This window comes from Paramisgurnus dabryanus, chromosome 20, assembly GCF_030506205.2.
Source record: "Paramisgurnus dabryanus chromosome 20, PD_genome_1.1, whole genome shotgun sequence".
Classification (NCBI taxonomy): domain Eukaryota; kingdom Metazoa; phylum Chordata; class Actinopteri; order Cypriniformes; family Cobitidae; genus Paramisgurnus; species Paramisgurnus dabryanus.
Window position 1 is genome coordinate 2378370 of NC_133356.1, and position 22782 is coordinate 2401151.

The 22782-nt window shown below is 31.9% G+C and overlaps 2 protein-coding genes across 3 annotated transcripts in view; one reads left to right on the forward strand and one right to left on the reverse strand.

The window, feature by feature from the left end:
* Positions 1–2417: 2417 nt before the first annotated feature.
* Positions 2418–5952, forward strand: LOC135787513 (5-hydroxytryptamine receptor 1D). Its single transcript, XM_065297494.1, has 2 exons — positions 2418–2547; positions 4613–5952. The coding sequence occupies exons 1-2, from the start codon at positions 2497–2499 to the stop codon at positions 5852–5854; spliced, it is 1293 nt and encodes a 430-aa protein (XP_065153566.1). The 5' UTR covers positions 2418–2496; the 3' UTR covers positions 5855–5952.
* A 1600-nt stretch (positions 5953–7552) lies between these two features.
* Positions 7553–22782, reverse strand: part of slc35f3b (solute carrier family 35 member F3b) — a 29033-nt gene continuing 13803 nt past the window's right edge. The window contains exons 3-7 of one of the 2 annotated variants that reach the window (XR_010546949.2): positions 17762–17887; positions 12914–13106; positions 12713–12802; positions 8726–10667; positions 7553–8596 (exon numbers count right to left, since the gene is read on the reverse strand). Coding sequence is in view for 1 of the 2 variants with exons in the window: in XM_065296028.2 (XP_065152100.1) it covers positions 10429–10667; positions 12713–12802; positions 12914–13106; positions 17762–17887 (648 nt within the window). In the remaining variant the exon portion in view is untranslated. Of the gene's footprint in view, positions 10668–12712; positions 12803–12913; positions 13107–17761; positions 17888–22782 lie in introns of both variants that reach the window. The other variant, XM_065296028.2, reaches the window with a different exon arrangement.

The window sequence follows — 22782 nt, forward strand, 5'->3', positions numbered from 1 at the left end:
AAATCAAAGAGGATCATAACAGACTCATCCTGAATTTCTCCTTAACAAAAATTATATTTAGTGTTTAAAACCCACTTTTACAAAGCTACACTGTATGAATTTATATTTGACTTTAAATGGCTAACTTGCATGCATTGTGCCTGAGACTGGCAGACTTCTTCATATAGTTTGCATTTCAGAAGCAATCAGATTTATTATGAATGGAGTCCTTTATGAATAAGTGTTATGAGTTGGAAACGCAGAGCTCATTGGAGAACTCGACAGTCTTCGTGTCCTCTCATGCACGTCCGATGTTGGAGACGCTGATGGTGCTCATGAGTCTGGGTGCGGTGACAGGTGAGCTTTAAAACACACTTCATGAATGTTTATGATTGTGATCACAGGTGTGAAATGTAAACACGAGGAAGTATTGCATGTGAAATGTTTAAATATAATTGGATCTAATTTAACGGTCAGAACAAAATACTTGTGTATTACATTGTAAACTAGTAACTAATAGATCCAATTACTTGTATATTTTGCATTTAATTGCTGTACTTGTATGTTTTATACCATCATCTCTTAATTCTTTAAAACATGGCAAAATGTTTTACAATAATCAAATGCTTAAATGATATTTCTATATGTAAAAAAGAAAATCCTCTGTATCTCCATCTTTAAATTTTAAATATGACTTTACTATAGATCTGTGATATCCCTTACAACTTAACATTTTATGAAATGTTTTTCTATATGTGATTCTGTCTCTGAAATCCAGGTTAAAGTCTCATAATCTAACAATGAGATGAGGAGCATCAAAGTTGTTTTCAATATTTGGCATGACCTCACTCAGTCAATATTAACCCTTGTGCTGCATTCAAAACCTTTTAACACTTGTGGTTCAGATCGGAAATGATGGGCAAATCAAAAATTGCTTACAAATCAGTAGTTGAGCTATATAATCACTAAATACTGTTGATTTCTGTTTGTCAACTTTAAGTTAGGACTGGTTTTGCATTTCTTTTTCAAACTAGTTAATCATAGGCCTAGGAGTTTTTATATCTCAGTTTTTTTTTTTACTGAAAAGAGCATTATTTGATTAATGTTTTTCATTAAAAAATGCTGGTTTATTTTCAACCCAGCATTGGGTTAAAAGGGCCGAGCCCAGCAGCTGGGTTAAAATGTACCCAGAAAGTGTTTATATATCAACAATGGGTTAAAAATAACCTAGCAGTTTTAGAGTGCAAGATCACTGAGACCTACTATTAACCTGTTAAAAATACAAAACTGGTCCTAAATGAAAGAAAACAAAAAGATTGAGTTTAAAGTTCACCCAAAAATGAAAATACTGTCATCATTTACTCACTCACATGTTGTTACAAACCAGTATAATTTTTATTGTTCTGATGAAAACAAAGGAAGATATTTTGAGAAATGTTTGTAAACAAACTATTCATAGTATTCTATAGAAGTGAATGGGGTCCACAAACTGTTTGGTTACAAACATTTCTCAAAATATCTTCGTGTTCATCAGAACAATGAAATTTATACAGGTTTAGAACAACATGAGAATGTTAATTTTTGGGTGAACTATCCCTTTAATATTTTGGTCATAACTTTGCATAACAATTTATAAGCTATTTTCTGAAAACCACTCATTATTACCACCACAAGTGTAAAAAAGGTGTGGGGGGAAATCATAAAAAGTGACAAAAATAGCAAATTTTTTGAGAGATTTTTATAGTTTTTGTGAACAATGTCAATAGATTTTAGCGCAATACCATTAACTAGTATTTTTGGGTTAAAGATACTTTTTTCTGGATCAAAATGACCCAACATGGGTTAAAGATATCAAGGTTATATTTTAAGTAAACTTCTATTATTTCTCTTGACCAGAGATGAGTTGCTATAACCTATAACTTACACTCTAAAAGTGGCCGGCTTATTTTTGACCCATAACAGGTAAATATTGGACAGAACATGTGCTGGGTCAAAAATGACCCAATGTTGGGTTGTTGTTATGCAACCATGGGGTATAATAAACCAGCAGTTGGGTTAAAATTAACCCAGCACGTGTTCTGTCCAATATTTTTCTACTTATGGGTCAAAAATAACCCAGCCATTTTTAGAGTGTATGTTAATTTTATGACAACTTGTCTGTAGTTATAAAAACTCAGATTTACAAGTCATCTGTTGACTAGAGATGAGTTGATTCAACAAAAAAATGAATGGCAGAAAATAATTTTTTACAGTGTGTATGATTTTATATAAAAACAGTGAATCACAGAAAATGGCTTTAGCTTTTAAAATGTTCACAGGCAGAGTCAAATGTAATGTCCTATAAAATGTGATTTTATAATAACACATTAATATACATTTATTCTGCTCTTTGTTTGTTTTTTGTCAGGAAATGTTCTGGTTATTGTGATTGTGGCAGCCACAAAAACTTTCCACACTGTGACCTCAGTCCTGATCATTAATCTGGCTATTAGTGATCTGTTAGTTGGAGTCGGTGTTATGCCGTTTGTGGCGGTTTCCATTATGAACAACGGATGGGTCAGCTGCAATGTTAGTATGAGACAACTTACACTTTATACTATAAAGAAATATTTCACTCAAACTCACCATCAGCGTTGGGTGTAACTAGTTACAATCTAGTTAGTTACTGTAATTGAATTACTTATTTGAAAAAGTAAAGTAAGGGATTGCTTTTATTTCTCCAGTAATTTAATAACAGTGTGTAGTTTCCTATCCTCCTTATTACAATTTTTACAGACACTAGGACACATTTCTCAATACTTAGGTCACTTTTGCTAAACTCTTCACACAGTTTTCCTAACCAACTTTCAGTTCAGTTCATTTCGCATTCAAAATTCACTACAGCTACCAAAACACTTTATTCAGGTCTCAAATCAACTCATTCTTCCAGAACACTAGCAAAGGTTGACAGCAGACAAACACACTTTGTCACCCACAAAACAATGACCTAAAAAACATTAACAACATGTAGCATTATACAATGTTTTCTTGTGTAAAAGAAGGACACATCTCTGTTTATAATTCACTGCAATCTATGTTACTGGAATGAATCAGACATGATGCAGAATTCGTCAATATTTTATGTTGTTTATTTATTTATTTTTTTGGAGTAATTCCAAAATACAAGAATTTGTATACACACCATTCACTGATACAGATACAAAGTAATGCTAATCTACTCGGTCTTCTCCATTTGGCCAATTGTTTTTATAGGTTTTAATTTTAAGATTTAAAATATATTTCATTAACATATTGCTGTAGAAATGTAGCAAATTGCTGTCTTATTGAGTTTTGTATTATGTTATTGTTTTGAACATAAGTTTAACAGTATTGAAAACAGTATGTAAGCATGTGCAAATTGGCCTGTATGTAAAGAGTTTTGGCAGTTGTTGTGTTCGAGTAAGAAAAGATTTCATGAAATTTGAGAGATGTAGTTATTGAATGCATTTTGTGCCAAAGCAATGATAATTCATCCTCAGTTTAGCCCACATAGACTTCTGTTCTGCTCACTGTGTGAAGTGTTTTGCAAAAGTGACCTAAGTATTGAGAAATGTATCCTAGCGTCTGTACAAAACTTTCACTGGTTAGTTATTAGCATTAATATTACTGTGTATTAATACTTAAATAGCACATATTAATGCTTTATTCTGCAAAATCTTATTCCACATCTTTAATCTTACCCAATTACTACCAATACTTAAACTTAACAACTACTTTACTAAGTATTAATAAGCAGTTATCAGGAGTATATTGGGGCAAAAGTAGTTAATAGTGAGAATTGGACCTTAAAAAGTGTGACCAGAATAATTGATGTACTTTTACATGATTTATTCAAGCGGTTTCAAGACTATTTTTTAAATTATTTTTAATCAAAAATAGGATTTAGAAAGTAGTTAGTAATAAATAATGAAATCCTTTTTGGAGAGAGTAATTTGTAAAGTAATCTAATTATTACATGATTGAAGATGTCATTAGTAACTTGTATGATGAGAAAATCTGAAGATTTTTTATTCAGAAATAGTACATTAAGCATATGGAGTACTTTTATGGTGAGGATAATAAAATTTGCAATAGTACTGCTGAACTCACTATTATTGATAACTTTCTCATTCTCTGCACTGTAAAAAAACTTTGCTGCCTTAAAATTTTTTGTTAAATCAACTAAGTCAACAGAGATGAGTTGTCATAACTTATAAAATTAAGTTGACTTTTCTCAGCTATTTTTATAAGTTATAACAACTCACCTGTAGTTATAACAACTCATCTCTAGTCAAGATAAATAATACAGTAGTAAGTTAAAATGACTTGTAAATCCCAGTTGATTCAACAAAAAAATGTAAGGCAGCAAAGTATTTTTACAGTGTGTTGTTTCTTTTCTTTGTCTTTCATGTAAAGCTGCTTTGAAACAATTATAAAAAAAGTGTTATATAAATCAATTTGATGTAACAGAAATGTGTGAGGATTTGCAAATTTCAGTTTTGAGTGAACTATTTCAATATTATTTTGTTTTATTATTTTGTAAAGTCAAACATACGCTTGTTTTCATCTGTGTTTCATGTGTTTGGCCTAATGTTCCTCTGTATTTGTTTTGCAGGATCTCTGTCTATTTGTTGGTTACACCTCTTCCGTCTACTGCACCGTGTCGGTCTTGACTCTTGCGGCTATCGCACTGGACCGTTACTTCTCCATCATGGACTGCCTGCGCTATAATTCCCGCTGCACCGTATGGACAACAGGTTCGGCCGTGTTGTGGATCTGGCTGCAAGCTATGTTGACCAGCTGTCCACCTCTTTTCGGTTGGAGTAACGTGATCTACGTGGCTCCTATGTACAGCTGTGCTATAAACTGGGCAAACAGCCCCAGCTACACAGTTTTTATGTCTGTACTATGCTTTTTTCTACCCGGTGCAATCATCCTGTACTGCTATGTGAAGATTGTACGGGTGGCACGCTACCATGCCAGAAGGATCCATAGCTTGGAGGAACACTTCCGGACAAAGCCCACATCTGCATCTATGTCGGATCTCCAGCGTTCATCTGCAGATGTGGACATTTTTGCGCCCTCCAAGCTGGTGTATTACGTGAGTGGTAGGTTTGTGGCTGACGTGCAGTTGGAGGTTCCTGATGAAGCAAAATCTGGAGATATCTCATCCACCCAAACTGGTGGACATCTGCACTCCATCCTGGCTCAGGTCCACAGCAGCAGTCCTCAGCATCCCAACCAACCTCAGCATCACGGCATCTTAAGATTGTTTCTGGTCATCGCCGCCTTTTTTCTTTGCTGGACACCATACATTTGCGTGTGTCTTGTGCAGGCCACTGAAACGGCTCTTTCTTGGCGCACCAGCCTCGTTTCCCCCTCAGCGGTTACGTTCTCCTACTGGCTGCTGTTGTTTAATTCGGACATCAACCCATTGCTGTACGCCCTCCTGAGCAAGCGCTTTCAGGGGGCTCTTCAGGGTTTAAGATGCAGGATTCAGACCAGGCTGGGTGGAGCTGTTGGACTAGCAGGAGCAGACAGCGACCCCACTAACAGCTCCAGAAATGACAGTGCTCCTCTGGAGTCAACATACTCTTCTGTCTGTACTCTAAGCTCTTCGTTCCCAAAGAACCTTGAGGAGCAGATCAGGAATGTTCTTCCGTCTGGAAGTGTGACGACTGCTCAGGCTGTCTGTCGTAAATGTAATGGGAATAATGTTAAGACCTCAGATCACCTGCAGGTTCCCTCCAGACAATGTGAGAGGAACAGACTTCCAGATTCTGCCGCAACTAAAAATAAACAAGCAACTTTCTTTTATGGAGAGATTACGGTAAATGTAGAGCATGATGTTTGCTGAAGATCTCATATTCTGCATAACTAAAAACACTACTACCTGTCAATTTAAAAATGTGGACGATTGTTTTAAAGTAAATATTTTCGGTTTACTTTAAAGTCGGTGTAAAGAATTTTTTTATTAACCACCCAGACAAATTTGAATGATTATATAACCACCAAGGAAATAAAATAAGTTATCAAAATTTTGGAAAAACCAGAAGGATTTTCCTCTCTCAAAAGCTGGGGGCGTGTCCACTGTTGACACTGAAACCACGCCCACTCACAAGAAAGCTGACTTCTCTTTTAACTTTTGTTAACTTTGTTAAGTTTTTGAATTTGGGAGATTATGCATCTGATTGTTTGGATATTAAGTGTGGTGTCCCGCAGGGGTCAGTATTAGGACCAAAATTATTTATTCTCTACATAAATTATATGCAGTATGTTAGGTATCTGAACTACTGAAATTTGTGCTATTTGCAGACGACACAAATATCTTTGGTTCTGGTCATAATTTGGAACAACTCCTGGACACAATCACTTTAGAATTAAAAAAAAATAAAACAGTGGCTTGATATAAATAAGTTATCATTAAACTTGAGCAAAACAAAATTTATGATATTTGTCAGTAGTAATTCAATCAAGCGATGATTATTGAGGCCAAGATTTGCTGGAAATCTCACATAAAATATATCCAAACTAAACTGTCTAGAAGTATTTACCGATCGCGCTACATTTTGCGTTGTTCACTGGTGTTACACTATTTAATGTATTGTGTAGACGTTTGGGGAAACACATATCAAATTTCATTGCATAAATTATTTATACTTCAAAAAAGAGCAATAAGAATAATTCATAGCACAGGATATATACCAACTCATTATTTTTACAGTCTAAAGCATTAAAACTAATTGATCTGGTTGAATTTCAAACAGCTGTATTTATGTTCAAGGCTAGAAAAAATTTATTGCAATATACAGATAAGGTTTTTTTGATAAAGAGGGGGGTTATTATGAGTTAAGGGGAATGTCAAATTTTAAGACTCCCAGTTTTCGAACTACTAGGAAAAGTTTTTGTTTATCTGTCAGTGGTGTCAAATTGTGGAATAAATTGAATGACAAGTTAAAGCAATGTACAAACATATCACATTTTAAAAAGATGTGTAAAGAAATTATATTTCAGAGGTATAAAGAAACTTAAGTTTTACTTCCTACTCCCTTTTGTACATGTAAATTGAGTTTTTTTATATCTAAAGTTTTTATTTTGTTGTTAACATGTGTTTTGTTTTGTTTTACTATTATTTATATTTTGTAATTGCTTTTACTTTTAAATACAGATACAACCTGAATGGAAGCTCATGGTTGTGTTAGGGGCCACCGTTTTAGCCCCGCCCAAATAATCCTGAATATAGAAATGAGGAAAAACTATTTAACAGTGAACTTCACCATTCATTACTACATAGTTTACAGACTTTGTATCATATTTATGGCAATACATTTCTAACATTTATAATGTGTTGTTCACAATTCTCTGAAAACTTTGTTGTATTAACTCCTAAATACAAAGGTTCCTACGATTTTTTTTTTTTTGGGGGGGGGTGTATGATTTATTTACACCCCCCCCCCCCAAAAAAAAAAAAAAAACGTAGGAACCTTTGTATTTAAAGCATTTGTGTCGCATAATTTTAATTTTGACTGTACTGTTTTAATTTAATTTTTTCTGTGTTCAATTTTTTTAAATATAAAAATTTTATGTTAAAAAATCTGTTAATATAATGAAAGTCCACGGTTAAAATAGTAAAGTATACAAAACTTTGCTGTAATGAAAGTGGTGAAATGCCTCAAAGTTTTTTCCATTTTGTAACTGCAAAGCTTTATTTCACAGTTCTTAACTGTATTGTTCACAGTAAAGTTGTTTACATGTTTCCTGTATTTTTTACAAAAGTTTTCTACGGTACGGTTCTTTTTACCGTAAAACACAATTTTTTGCTTAATATTAAGCCTCAAATGCTGTCAGTGTGACAATACTGAACATGTACAAGCAAACCACAATTTTTAATCAAAGCATGTTTAAAGTTTTACCATAGATTTCAGTCAGAAATGATATTACATTTTACAGAAAAAAGTAGAAATGTAAAGTGATTACATTCGAAAACAGACGAAGCAGAATTATTAAATGGAATTTTTATTTATTTGTTTTGACGTCATTTAGCCTCAAATGTGATCATAATGCATTTCAGTGTAAAAATCATTCCTTACAAAGGTTTACAATAATGTCTAGCAATAATTCCAGAGGAATACAATATCATATTTATTGTCATCATAACAATGACAATGGGAAACAGTGCTGATGAGATCCTATTGCAAATCAAAGGCAGTGAAGCATTTATTTTCAAAATTTCCATGCGGTTTCCTGCTGATCTAATTCAGTCTGTAAGTTTGAGAAATACAAAACATTTTTGAGAAAAATGAGTGCAGGTTGTGTATTGTATAATATGCATGTAAAAGTGCCGTTTCAGTACCGGTCATACATTCAAAGGACACATGAGGTTCCATTGACGGTTACATGATTGATGAAAGTCTCTTTACTCGCCAATACTGACCCTGAAGTACCCTCACAGTGATTAACATGTAATTCAGAAAAACTGCAATGGATCTGAAGAGGAATCTTCTTCTGCGTGCACAGTTTGTAATGCTGGCGCCCCCTGTAGGTAACCCAAGATGTTGCCGATAACCAACATGAGTTTCACAGTTTGGGATCCTTTAGCCTTCAGGAAGGTAGATACAGTTTAACACAAGATATTCATGTTTGGCACATAGTCTAATGGGCACTGGCGGTGATGCCAGTAAGAGTCTTTAATGAAAAAAAAATATTCACTGAAAAAAGCAATACTAACTTTGTGTCATTCTCCATCTGTATGATCTTTCTCTAATGGAAAACAAAAGAAGAAATTGCTTTTCAATTCAAATGACACTGTGTATAACACAAAGCTACAGTATGGCTGCAAAAATATGGACTGCTGAAATATGGCTCTGAAAAGCAAAGCTCTGGTCCGCTTGCATTATAATGTCATTGAAGAGCAACCAAAACAATATTTAGGAGTTTTGATAATCCATAAAAGAAAAGTCAAGTTGGAAAGGTTTAAATAATCATATAATAACATAAAAATAAGCGTTCACGAAAATATTGCAATGTTATAAAAAATAAAGTTTTGTAATGTTATGACTTTATTCTCCAAAGTGTGACGACTTTAATCTCATAAAAGTACTGTAATGAAAATATTACCAAAACAATGGGTCTCATTTACTAAGCATGTGTATGCACGAATTTGTTGACGTTTTCATGAACAAATAATTCAATAAAAAGTTTTGTATCAAGATTTCGTCTAAATGTATAAAAAAAGTTAAGAACAACAAATACCATACGCAATAATCACATACGCTATAATAAAATACTAGGCTATAATTATAATGTATATAATAATCGTTGATATATAAAATTTACAATATTATATTTTATATTATAATATTTTCAATATTATCTATTATTATATTCATTATCTATATTATTATTATATACAGAATATTATACATTATTATAGCCTAATTATTTTCAAAATCTTCGCTTTTCTTTCTCACTTTTTTAAATCTTTATAAAAAAGTTAATGTCTAATGTAAACGTATGTAAATGTATTGAGAAGCCCAAATGTCAATCACTTGATCTCGGTCCATTTTATTTTAGATACAGATGCGCATATAATATTAATTAAATGTCATATTAATAAATGTCTTTTTTATTCTTTTATGTTACTCCGGTGGACACAAAGCACATCTGGCTTCCTCCAGCAACAGCAAAAAAACCCAAATCAAAAATGCAAAGCAAAACATATACCGATATTACAAAAAAAAAAACTGGAAAACAAATACGATCATGGATTTCTTTTTTTAGTTCTTTTGCTTTGGTGACAAACTGCTCAAAAAAATTATGTGGCCCTGGGATGCGAAAAGCCCTTATATGGAGCTAGATTGGGCGTGTTTTATGCAAATTACCTTACCTGTGGCCGCTCATGTAGAAGACTCCAAAGTCACTAACGTAAGAACAAGTATAAGAACAAATTCATGTGTGTATGCATGTGTTGTGAATTAAGCAGAAAGTTTCATGAGACGTTCAAGTGTGCGTATAAATACGAAAAACATACGTAATTATTAGTAAATGAGACCCATTGACTTGCGTGTAACTTCCTACAATCATGTAACTTACTTTACATTTTAATGTTGCACTAAGATGCCATTGCATGATGTCATTTTAGAAAGAAAACATATTTTTTGATGGGCCGCTTCTTCAAAAGCAGTCACAAGGACAGACATGAAGCTCCAAAGGGAATAGAAATCTTCTCCAGGCCTGCAGGGGCTTTATATTGCAGTCATATTAATCCAGCTCTCTTGAGTTTCCCACAATGGACCAAAGTCACTGTTGATATCCACTGACAACAGGGAGAACTTCAAATGATATGTGTCATATAGCCACGTCTACAAAGTTGGATGAAGAGGATCAGATGAACTTCTTCTTAACGTCACTCAGATTCAACAGAAGCGTCTGTCAGTGAGAAAATGTAGACATGGAGGTCCTGGCTCGTCGAGTCCAGTTGAGTCCTGAACCGGGTCCTGTCTCGGGCACCTCAACGGGCTGTTCGCGCTTTTTGAGTTTGGCGGCGAGCTCGATCAGACATTGATCCCAGTCTTCAGGTAACAACAACATCAGGAAACCCAGACAGATGATAAAGACGGCAATGAGTCGCACTGTGTTGAAGTGGATATCACAAGTGTAGAGGTCCACCACTAAAACACACACAATAAATCATCATAAACCCTTTAAAAAAACTTTTGAAGCTTGACAACAACTTATCATTCACACCAGGCCCGGTACAAGGCTTGCTGGACTGGGGGGCAGTTAGGATTTTTGGGTGGGCAGCCATTTCTCGACAAAAATAATTCATACACTAAAAGGATGAATGTTTCAATCCAATTTTATTTAGCATCTGTCTTATAATGAAGGGCCATTCATATGTTCAAATGTTAAATGTAGATGCACCACAAATGGCCTCTATCTATCTAACGATCTGAAACGAGCATCATCCATGTAAACTGTTTAACTGAAATGTTATTTTTACGTGTTGCATTCTTATTATCAATCTTTAGAAAATGTATCATTGTCAATTGTTATAATGATAACACTGAATGTAGTTTTATACCCCCCTAGACCCGGTCCTGTTTCACACTGCAAAAAATTACTTTCTTTCTTGGTATTTTTGTCTTGTTTTCAGTACAAATATATAAATTCTGCCAATGGAATAAGAAAAAAATTCTTGAATTAATGTTTATAAAAGTAAACTTATTTCAAGCAATTTTTTCTTGAATTTATCTTGAATTTAGTGTTTAAGAACAATGTTCAAGATTTTTTTGCTTGTTTTATGCACAAAATCACTTAAAATTGATACGTTTGGTCTAAAAACTAGATGAGCAAAACGACCCAAGAAAGTAAGTCAAGAAAAAACATCTTAACTTAAGAATTTTTAGATATTTTTACTGAAAACAAGATAAAAATACTAAGACTTTTTTTCTTGAAAATAATTTTTTTGCAGTGTTGCTCTACATTGCTTTATAATGGGATTGACAAAAGTTTAACATTTCCCATCTTCGAAAAGCACAGAAAAAAGTAAACTTATTTCAAGATTTGTTTCCCACCCTATTGGCAGATATTTTTGCTTATTTTAAGCACAAATTCAATTAAATTGTATATTTTTTGTCTAAAAACTAGACTTATTTTCTTAGGTCATTTTGCTCATCAAGAAAATGCATCTTCATTTAAGAATTTTAGATATTTGTACTGAAAACAAGACAAAAATACTAAGTAAGAAAGTCATTATTTGCAGTGCATGCTTTGAGAAATTATTATTAAAGTGATTTATTTCATGAATGCGTGATTTTTTTTTGCTTTCCAACACAAATAATGTTGTCTCTTCTGACTAGGCGGACCGGACGTCAATCGGTTAGCATTAACCAATTTGTAGTAACAGTATTTCATGCAATATTCTGCAATTTTAACATGTTTACATTTACGTATTTACAGTAGGCTAGTAGACCAATTGTGACTTACAAGCGAGGAGTATGTCCATCATTCATGCCAATAAAATTCTTTCAGGTCACTTTGCAATGCCAGTCTATGCTGTTTTAATTGATATCATTAACGCCTCAGAATTCTGCTGTGATAAGGTTTTATCACAGCAAAATTACAGCATTTTGTGTCTTAAACTTTTCATCCCAAATGTAGTCGCTCTGTAGTCTACATCTGCATGTATAATGAAGAACACAGAAAAAAGGTGACATCAAAGTAGTATGAGAGCGAATCGAAATCTCCTTATGATTTCTCAATCTTAATGTCACCTGCCTGTTGGTTTTTGCAGCGAACAAACCTAATGTCAGGAAAACATGTTGGAAAGTGCGCGTCTACAAAAAACACATGCATACCCCCCACCCTTGTAAAAATAAAATTCATCAGATTTACGTGATTTAGAGAAATCATCCCACCAAGGTCAGAAAGTCTGGAAATCCAAAAATCACATCCCTGTATATATCTGATTGTGTTCTGATGAAAAAAATAACAAATTCTGGATGACATACAGTAAGGGTGATGAATTGTTCAGTAAAGTTTCATTTTGCGAGCGGAGCTATTCTTTCATGTAGATGAACTTTCATTGAAATGCAGAAGTAATATTAGTGTTGGGTATGTAATATATCTCTGTCATCCCTTTGTCAATTTATCAGTGGAAAATACAATTCTAAAAGAAACTCTTAATAAAAGCTTTTAATGTAGATGAACTTACTTGCATTAACAGGGACACTGAGAACAATGCCAAGTGAAATCAGTGTTGGATATGTAATGGCAATTCCAAAGTTCACCAGAATATTAAATGCTAGAGAGAAAGAGATAAAAAGAGAGTAAAAGACGCAATACATTACACATGAGTACAATCTAATGTTCTTCTCTGTGTTTCCAGTCAATTTTCTGTAAGTGTTTTATTTACCTAATATTAGTCCAGCTACTCCACACAGGTAAGCCCAAGGGAGCTCACCTATGGACGTGAAATATTCAACATGTGTGAAGTATAGGATAATTGGCACAAAACCTAAAAAGACAAAGTTTGCACCTCCAACAATAGTCAAAAACAAAGCTGCTTCTCCAAACTTTGCACTTCCCAGGACAAGCTTGAAAAGCACCTGGAGAGAAAAACAACAGGAACATTTTCAGCTGTAACAGATGCTCAGTAACAAGACACGGATGTGTTGATGTCACTTTGCATTGCATTGTTGACTGCTTGTAGTACAACTAATAACTTTATGATTAGATGTTGTTTTCTTTATTTATCCTGTAGGGGAGAGCGGGGCACAAAGTAACTTTCTAGCTTTGGTTTGATCATTCAAAAAATATTTAAGTTAGATTAATCTTTTTTTACAGTAGGTAACAAGACAGAGATTAAAATAATATAAGGTTGGATTTGGTGACTTACACACCCAACTCAGAAATCGATAAAAACATAAGATAAAGAAATGTACTTTCATGCCTCCAAAACACTCTTTATTCAATATCTTGATGAAAACACATCAAAACTGTTCACAAATTCACAGGAGATTTTCTGACAGTAAGAGAAAAAGCACAGATGCAAGGCTCTTTGTAAATATGTAAAGCAGCCGTGTTACAATTAGTTTGTGACCCGCTCACCCTTACTGATAAGCTAAAAGCAATTCAATTTAATCTTTCAAATGACCACAGGATGACAGGCTTGTTTCTTTCTCATGATGAGTTTGAAATGATGCTACTCAGGAGCTTCAGATGATATATGTGTCTAGTTTTCCTCTGATCAGTCATTCAAATGACCGCCAAGAGTCCAGAAGACATCGTAAATCAATCCAAGCAAACAAATTAGTGAGGTCATTTCAATTACTGAAAACAAGGAAGAGAGCAGTATTCCCAGGACACATGTCATCCATGACTTGTAAACAAATATGTTTTATTGATCAAGTATTGTAGACATAACCAAATTACATGGAGTATAAAGATCTGGCCAGTTATTGATCTATACAGTACACTTAATATATGACCCTCCTCCACAAAACCAGTCATAAGGGTCAAGTTTTTAAAATTGTTACTAATTAATAATAATTTTTTTAATACTTTTACAATCACCATACTAAGCATGGGCTGGTATAAGATTCTGGCGTTATGATAACCTTTAGCAAAAATACCACAGTTGCGGTATTGCCATAGTAACGCTAAAATGTGTTATTTTCAAATATCAGATACAAATAAAGCCTTTGAATTATAATATGCTTTCAAAAAAGATATAATATTTTCGTAAATGTAAACATCAAATCAATCACATGACTTAATGATGTAATGAATTTTGTATAAACACAGCTCATACCTTGGAGACGGGATCACTGAACATTTTAGTGGTTTTGAAACCTTGACTGTTTAAAACCTTGGTATACCTTGAATCCGGTAACCGGCCCATGCCTACACCAAACAAAATAAATGGCTAGTTACCCCTTACTTTTTGATAATTTAAAATTCAAAAATCCCTCTATTTTCATAAGGTGTTACCAATCAAAGTATTTTTCACTTTTCAAATGTTTAGGTGTTACCAATTAAAGTATTTTTTCTAAGTAAAAAATATAAGTTGAAAAAATTTTGTGGGTGTTACCAATAAAAGTATTTTTCACTTTTCAAATGTTTAGGTGTTACCAATTAAAGTATTTTTTCTAAGTAAAAAATATAAGTTGAAAAAATTTTGTGGGTGTTACCAATAAAAGTATTTTTCACTTTTCAAATGTTTAGGTGTTACCAATTAAAGTATTTTTTCTAAGTAAAAAATATAAGTTGAAAAAATTTTGTGGGTGTTACCAATAAAAGTATTTTTCACTTTTCAAATGTTTAGGTGTTACCAATTAAAGTATTTTTTCTAAGTAAAAAATATAAGTTGAAAAAATTTTGTGGGTGTTACCAATAAAAGTATTTTTCACTTTTCAAATGTTTAGGTGTTACCAATTAAAGTATTTTTTCTAAGTAAAAAATATAAGTTGAAAAAATTTTGTGGGTGTTACCAATAAAAGTATTTTTCACTTTTCAAATGTTTAGGTGTTACCAATTAAAGTATTTTTTCTAAGTAAAAAATATAAGTTGAAAAAATTTTGTGGGTGTTACCAATAAAAGTATTTTTCACTTTTCAAATTTTTTGGTGTTACCAATAAAAGTATTTTTCACTTTTCAAATTTTTAGGTGTTACCAATTAAAGTCATTTTAAAAAAAAATATATAAGTTGAAATTTTTTTTTTGGTTACCAATAAAAGTATTTTTCACTTTTCAAATTTTTATGTGTTACCAATTAAAGTATTTTTCACTTTTCAAATTTGTATGTGTTACCAATTAAAGTATTTTTCACTTTTCAAATTTGTATGTGTTACAAATTGAAGTAATTTTTTTAATAAAAATATAAGTTGAAAAACAATTTCTTAGGTGTTACAAATTAATGAATTTTTCACTTTTCACATTTTTTGGTGTTACCAATTAAAGTATTTTTTTAAATAAAAATATAAGTTGAAAAAAAATTAGGTGTTACCAATTAATTTTTTTAGGTGTTCTAAAAAAATCTTTCACTTTTCAAATTTTAGGTGTTACCAATTAAAGTATTTTGTAAAGTAAAAATTATAAGTTGACATTTTTTTTGTAGGTGTTACCAATTAAAGTATTTTTCACTTTTCAAATTTGTATGTGTTACCAATTAAAGTAATTTTTAAAAAATATATAAGTTGAAAAACAATCTCTTAGGTGTTACAAATTAAAGTAATTTTTTAAATAGAAATATAAGTTGAAAAACAATTTCTTAGGTGTTACAAATTAATGAATTTTTCACTTTTCACATTTTTAGGTGGTACCAATTAAAGTATTTTTTTAAATAAAAATATAAGTTGAAAAAAATTTGGTGTTACCAATTAATTGTTTTAGGTGTTCAAAAAAATCTTTCACTTTTCAAATTTTAGGTGTTACCAATTAAAGTAATTTTTAAAGTAAAAATATAAGTTGACATTTTTTTGTAGGTGTTACCAATCAAAGTATTTTTCACTTTTTAAATTTTTAGGTGTTACCAATTTAAGTAATTTTTAAAGTAAAAAATATAAGTTGAAATTTTTTTTTTTTTGGTTACCAATAAAAGTATTTTTCACTTTTCAAATTTTTATGTGTTACCAATTAAAGTATTTTTCACTTTTCAAATTTGTATGTGTTACCAATTAAAGTAATTTGTAACATCTAAGAAATTGTTTTTCAACTTATATATTTTTTAAAAATTACTTTAATTGGTAACACCTACAAATTTGAAAAGTGAAAAATTCATTAATTTGTAACACCTAAGAAATAGTTTTTCAACTTATATTTTTATTTAAAAAATTACTTTAATTTTTAAAAAATATATAAGTTGAAAAACAATTTCTTAGGTGTTACAAATTAAAGTAATTTTTTAAATAAAAATATAAGTTGAAAAACAATTTCTTAGGTGTTACAAATTAATGAATTTTTCACTTTTCACATTTTTAGGGGTTACCAATTAAAGTATTTTTTAAAATAAAAATATAAGTTGAAAAAAAATTAGGTGTTACTAATAAATTTTTTTAGGTGTTCTAAAAAATCTTTCACTTTTCAAATTGTAGGTGTTACCAATTAAAGTAATTTTTAAAGTAAAAATGTAAGTTGACATTTTTTTGTAGGTGTTACCAATCAAAGTATTTTTCACTTTTTAAATTTTTAGGTGTTACCAATTTAAGTAATTTTTAAAGTAAAAAATATAAGTTGAAATTTTTTTTTTGGTTACCAATAAAAGTATTTTTCACTTTTCAAATTTTTATGTGTTACCAATTAAAGTATTTTTCACTTTCAAATTTGTATGTGTTACAAATTAAAGTAATTTTTAAAAAATATATAAGTTGAAAAACAATTTCTTAGGTGTTACAAATTAAAGTAATTTTTTAAATAAAAATATAGGTTGAAAAACAATTTCTTAGGTGTTACAAATTAATGAATTGTTCACTTTTCACATTTTTAGGTGTTACCAATTAAAGTATTTTTTTTAAATAAAAATATAAGTTGAAAAAAAATTAGGTGTTACCAATTAATTTTTTTAGGTGTTCTAAAAAATCTTTCACTTTTCAAATTTTAGGTGTTACCAATTAAAGTAATTTTTAAAGTAAAAATATACGTTGACATTTTTTTTGTAGGTGTTACCAATCAAAGTATTTTTCACTTTTAAAATTTTTAGGTGTTACCAATTTAAGTAATTTTTAAAGTAAAAAATATAAGTTGACATTTTTTTTAGGTGTTACAAATTAAAGTATTTTTCACATTTTTAGGTGTTACCAATTAAAGTAATTTTTTAAATAAAAATATAAGTTGAAAAAAAATCCTTAACCTAGGATTAAAAGGCTTTATTTGTATCTGGTATTTGAAAACAATCCTTAATCTAGGATTAAAAGCAGGGTTTAGAATGAAGATAACACAGGGTTAAGAGCAGTGTGAAAAACCTTAATATTTCCAGTTAATATTTCCAGTTCTGGTTGGAATTTAAAAATTAAAATATTAAAATCAATAATCACAATTAAGTTGTGTTCTTCGTTTTAGATAATTAAGTGTGACAACTTACCCGCCGATGGGGCAAACTGTCACAAGTGAACATTACTAACATATCCTAATGATTTTTGACATAAAAAATCTATAATTTTGATCCATAAAATGTATTGTTGTTGGCTATTGCTATAAATAAACCCATGCAACTTATGACTGGTTTTGTGGTCCAGGGTCACATACATTATGTACACTGGATTACCTTGTAGAGAGCGGATGCAGACGCTGAAGCCACTACCAGCGTGATCCCTATGACCGAATGACTGTGAAACCCATCGGCATACGTCAACATCACGATTCCTGCTATGGCCAGAATGGCAGCAACAATCTTTGAAAAGAACAAAATAAAACACATCAAAAAAGCTTTTCAAATGTATTACATCAGAACAGTTTGTCGTCCTCCAAATGGGCTTCATGCTGTTTACAATTACCATACTCTAAATGCTGCAAACATAACGCTGAATCACATTCAAAAACCAAATGTCCTTTCAATAAAATGCTCTGATAGACCTCCAATGCTTTCACTGAAACATCTGATCAATACATCAAACTCAAACACATATAGGTTGAATATGATCAATAGGTCTTTGTCTCAAGCAGCTTGTTTCTTTCAGAGAAGATTAATCTTTAATCTTTCTTAGGTCACTTTGTTCATCTTAACTTATGAATTTTTTGATATTTGTACTGAAAACAAGACAAAATACTAAGAAAATAAGTTGAGTTTTAAGACAAAAAAACCCCTTCAAATTTAAGTGAATTTGTGCTTAAAACAGGCAACAAAAAAATCTTACATTATTGGCAGATTTTTTGCTTGTTTTAAGCACACATTCAATTGAATTGTATATTTTTTGTCTAAAGGTCTTGACACACCGGGACATTTTCGTGCGCGTTTATCGTCGGCGTTTAACGTGACGTTTTTTTGCTTTCACACCCAGACGATTTTTACTGGCGCTGAGCCGAGTGAGGTGCAAATTCACCCCTGGACGTTAGATGGCGCTTAATACAAAACAGATTTATGCCGGTATACAAGGGGGCGCAGCGAAACTTTATGCTTCTGTTTTGACACTCACTTGTCACACAGAAGAAGAAAGCCACACGCTAGTCAATAACAAGTCATATGCTTGCTTTTAACAAAACATGGATATTACTAGTAGCAGCTTGATTTCTAACAGCATCAACTATACAAAGACTACTTCAACTCACCATCAGGACTCACCATCAGCTACTTGACAGTATGATCATGTGAAACATGATCTTCTCAGATAAAAGCAAACTGTGCATTCGTGTTATAGTCATTATAATTGCCATTTTGAAAACGGTGTGTTTATAATATATATATATATATATATATATATATATATATATACATATATATATATATATATATATACATATATATATATATATATATATATATATATATATATATATATATATATATATATATATATATATATATATGAAGAGTTTGGTTCCAAAACGCAATAAATGCCATTTTTGAAAAAAATGAGTTACTGCCAAAATCAGTATTATATCAGGTCAGTATTTAAAAGTAAATTCTTAATTTTATGCAAAATCCAATATTCGCCGTGTTATTCTGTCATCTTTTCTCCCTTTTTTCCCAAAACGCAATAAATGCCACTCCTCCTTTTCTGCAGAATGCAATAAATCCGCTCCACAAATTACAGCGCACCATTCCACGCAATGTAAACAAACAATGGCGGCGCGTTGTACTTCGTGATCAACAAACAAACAAAAACAAAATAATACTTTGATGGCATTGATAAACCTGTGATGGTTTTCTGTGACGGGAAAGAAATGTAAGCCATCAACATCTAATAATTTACACGAGAGGAACTCGAAGACAGGTGCTTGTTCTCCCGACAGCATCACGTTTCTGTCATGCTAACACATTGATCCCAGGGGATCTTATACATTTTTTTTCCATTATTTTACTCAAAGTCAACGAAAATCGAGCAGGACCAAAACATTTTACAGCTGATCTGTGTAAAATGTTAAGCGACGACATCAAGTATAACTGCAGCAATGACAGTGATCTTAATATGACAAAGTAAGTTTTTTGATTAATGCCATTAATTTTTATTTTTTTAATCAGTGTGTACAACTGTTCAACTAAATGAATATAAAATGGCAAAGATGAATGCACATTTATACACTGATTGAATAGATTTATAGCATTTTGAAGAAATAACGTGTCATGGATTTATTGCATTTTGTGGGAGAAAAAAATCGTTTTTATAATAAATCTTTGAAAATCAAGTTATGGATTTGAATTTTTTATGTTTTTATAACCTAAAGATGCTATGTGAAAGTTTGTAACAGAAAATAGTGGTTTTCATCTTGTCACTTTCTTGGTATAAAAAACAAGTTTTTACCGAAATTTGTCAAAATGGATTTATTGCGTTTTGGAACCAAACTCTTCATATATTCTTTGTACAAACAATATCTCCGTGAACTTAAATACATTTGTTAAATCAAATCTATTTGATCAAATAATTCGATTCTAATATCAGCACTCTCCACATAAAATTAACTATTTTGATAGAACACGTTATATCAAAATTAAAGCTCTTTCACAAAATATAAGGTAATGGGTGATCCGATGTGTGTATTTTTAACTAATCTTTTACAAGCACTTTCTCTTGTTAACAATTTTCTCACATTTCCTCCCAAATGTATTGTATTTTGTGATTTGGCTAAAGAAGTAGGTATGTAGTTATTACAATAAGAGGTCAACAATACTGATGTACAAATATATGCATAGTGTCAAAATGGCACGTTATTTACAATTCGTTTTTTAATCAAACATTTATTTTTGTGAATGAACTGCAGTTTGCAATAACAATCAGAGACATGACAGTAAAATCAAATAAAACAGGAGTCAGAAATGTTGGTCCAGAAAAGTCACAATGACTTTAGTGCAACTGAACGGTAGTGCAAATCAACATTTAGAAATTAGACATTTTCAAATGAATTTCTTAAATGTATAATCACTTAAAATACATAAGTAAATTGGTATATAATAAACATTAATTTGTGTGAACAAGAACTGGCAGAGCTGTAGAGCAAAAAAGTCACAATGATAGAAGTCTAAGTGAACTGTAGTGCAAATAAACATATGTATTAAATGTACATGTTCAACTGTATTTCTTGAATGTATAAACATAAAAAAACTAAATAAAATGGTATATAATAAACATCTATAGGTGTGACCAAAAACTGGCAGAGCGCTCCTTCTGTGCTCCTCTTTCTTCTGTGCACTGCTTTAAATTTTTTCTTTTAATAAGAGGTACTTCTCCAGAGGTTTGTCTCGGACTGTTTTCTTTTGTTTAGATTGGACCTTGTCACGGCTGGTGCTGGATGATCCTGAAGACGTGCTTGCTGGGGCCTCCTCACTTTTCCTCACATCATTTTTAGCAGAAATATTGCTGTGAACACTGTAAAGATAAATGTAGTTTTCATCAGAATCAATCTTTCACACTGAGGGCCAATATTTGATTACAAATGTAATTTAGATTCATGGTATTTCATCTGACTAAACAAACTAGGTTACCTATACACAGAACACAAATTAACCTCCTAAAACCCGACCTTTGGTTTGGCTTGCATTTTAGATTTCTTCCAGTTATTTTGGGGTTAGGAAGAAGCAATGAATATAATAACCAAATATTTTTCTTTGAACATGAAGCAGTGTAATTGTCCACGTTTGTGTACAACAGCCAGGTTCCAGTTACACACAAAGTATTATGGTGCAAACAACAAAACGTGATATCACACGGTGTACAGGGAACATGCATGGTATGAAGTTAATCACTGTTCAATGTCAGTGCATTACATATCATAATGTAATGCACCAATATTCATTTTTATTACTTGCACAGTTATAATGTAAATTTGCACATCCGTTCAATACACTACTGGACTGTCTATTTCATACTCCCTGTTCATTTGCACTGCTGGACTACTTGAATTGCATCGTTTACACCCCTGTACTATGTAATGAATATTAGAATAACTATTCACTGCACAATAACTTATGCCATTGCACTCTTAACTGACTAGTTACTATCCAAATTCATTCATGCACTACCTAAATATTAATTTCACTCCTGTTCTGTGTAGTTTAATTTATTATTTACATATCCATTTGTAAATTTCTGTATATTATGTTCATAGTACCACCCACAGTAAATTGTTCCATCGTATTACATAATCCTGCACCTATGCAAATACTGATATCCTGCACTTTTTATACTGCTTTTGCACTTCTGGTTAGACCTAACGTTAAACTGCATTTTGTTGCCTTGTACTTGTGTAATGACAATAAAGTTGAATCTAATCTAATCATATAGCCCACACAGCTATGTATTGTTATGTTCTTATATATATATCACGTTACCTTCGAAATTCAGTCGATGTTGTGAGGAACTCCGACACCTTCATAAACCTCCACAGCCTCGATGCTTCCTTGTGTGTTTACCTGTTCCACGTGCTCCGCAAGACCATTTTGTGCTTGAGCGCCACCAAGTCGTGTTTTACTGGAACTTCAGCAGAGCCAGGCACGTGAACAAAAGCGCCAATCTCATTGGTCGGCCAACTTTTAACGCGCCGCGTCAAACCAAAAAAACGTGTCCCACGCGTTTTTCTGAAAATGACGCATTTGCGCCTCGCGCTTTTCGCGTGGGTGTGCGCACTCACATTGGCGCTCGTTCTTGAGTCACGAGACGTTAAACGTCGACGATAAACGCGCACGAAAAACGTCCCGGTGTGTAAAGACCTTAAAACCTACAAAATACATCTTGTTTTCAGTACAAATATCTAAACATTCTTAAATCAAGACAATAATATTAAGTAAGAAGGTAATTTTATGCAGTGTAAAATGGATTACAAACATTTTTTTTTTTTTTAAACAAAAAAAGCTTGAAAGTCCAAAACCATTTTTGTAGAAAAAAATAAAGGTATTACTATTATGCCAACATATTAAATTATGCAGTACAAAACTGCATTTTTTAAATGTATGACTTGGACCAAATAATGGACAAAGGCAGCCAATAATAGCCCAGAATAAATGGAAACTCAAGTACTGTTTAAATACATACAGAATAAAATCAAGAGAATATATATCAGATAGAAGAGGCCTGCTTTATAACACCAGCTCTGTGTGTGTGTGTGTGTGTGATTGTGTTTATATGTGTGTATCGC

Bases quoted from the DNA above. Each gene is read 5' to 3' on its own strand.
- LOC135787513 (XM_065297494.1), top strand. From the start codon at position 2,497: ATGCCGTTTGTGGCGGTTTCCATTATGAACAACGGATGGGTCAGCTGC. The intron at 2,548-4,612 runs GTTAGTATGAGA...TTTGTTTTGCAG, and splicing joins ACGGATGGGTCAGCTGCAAT to GATCTCTGTCTATTTGTTGG.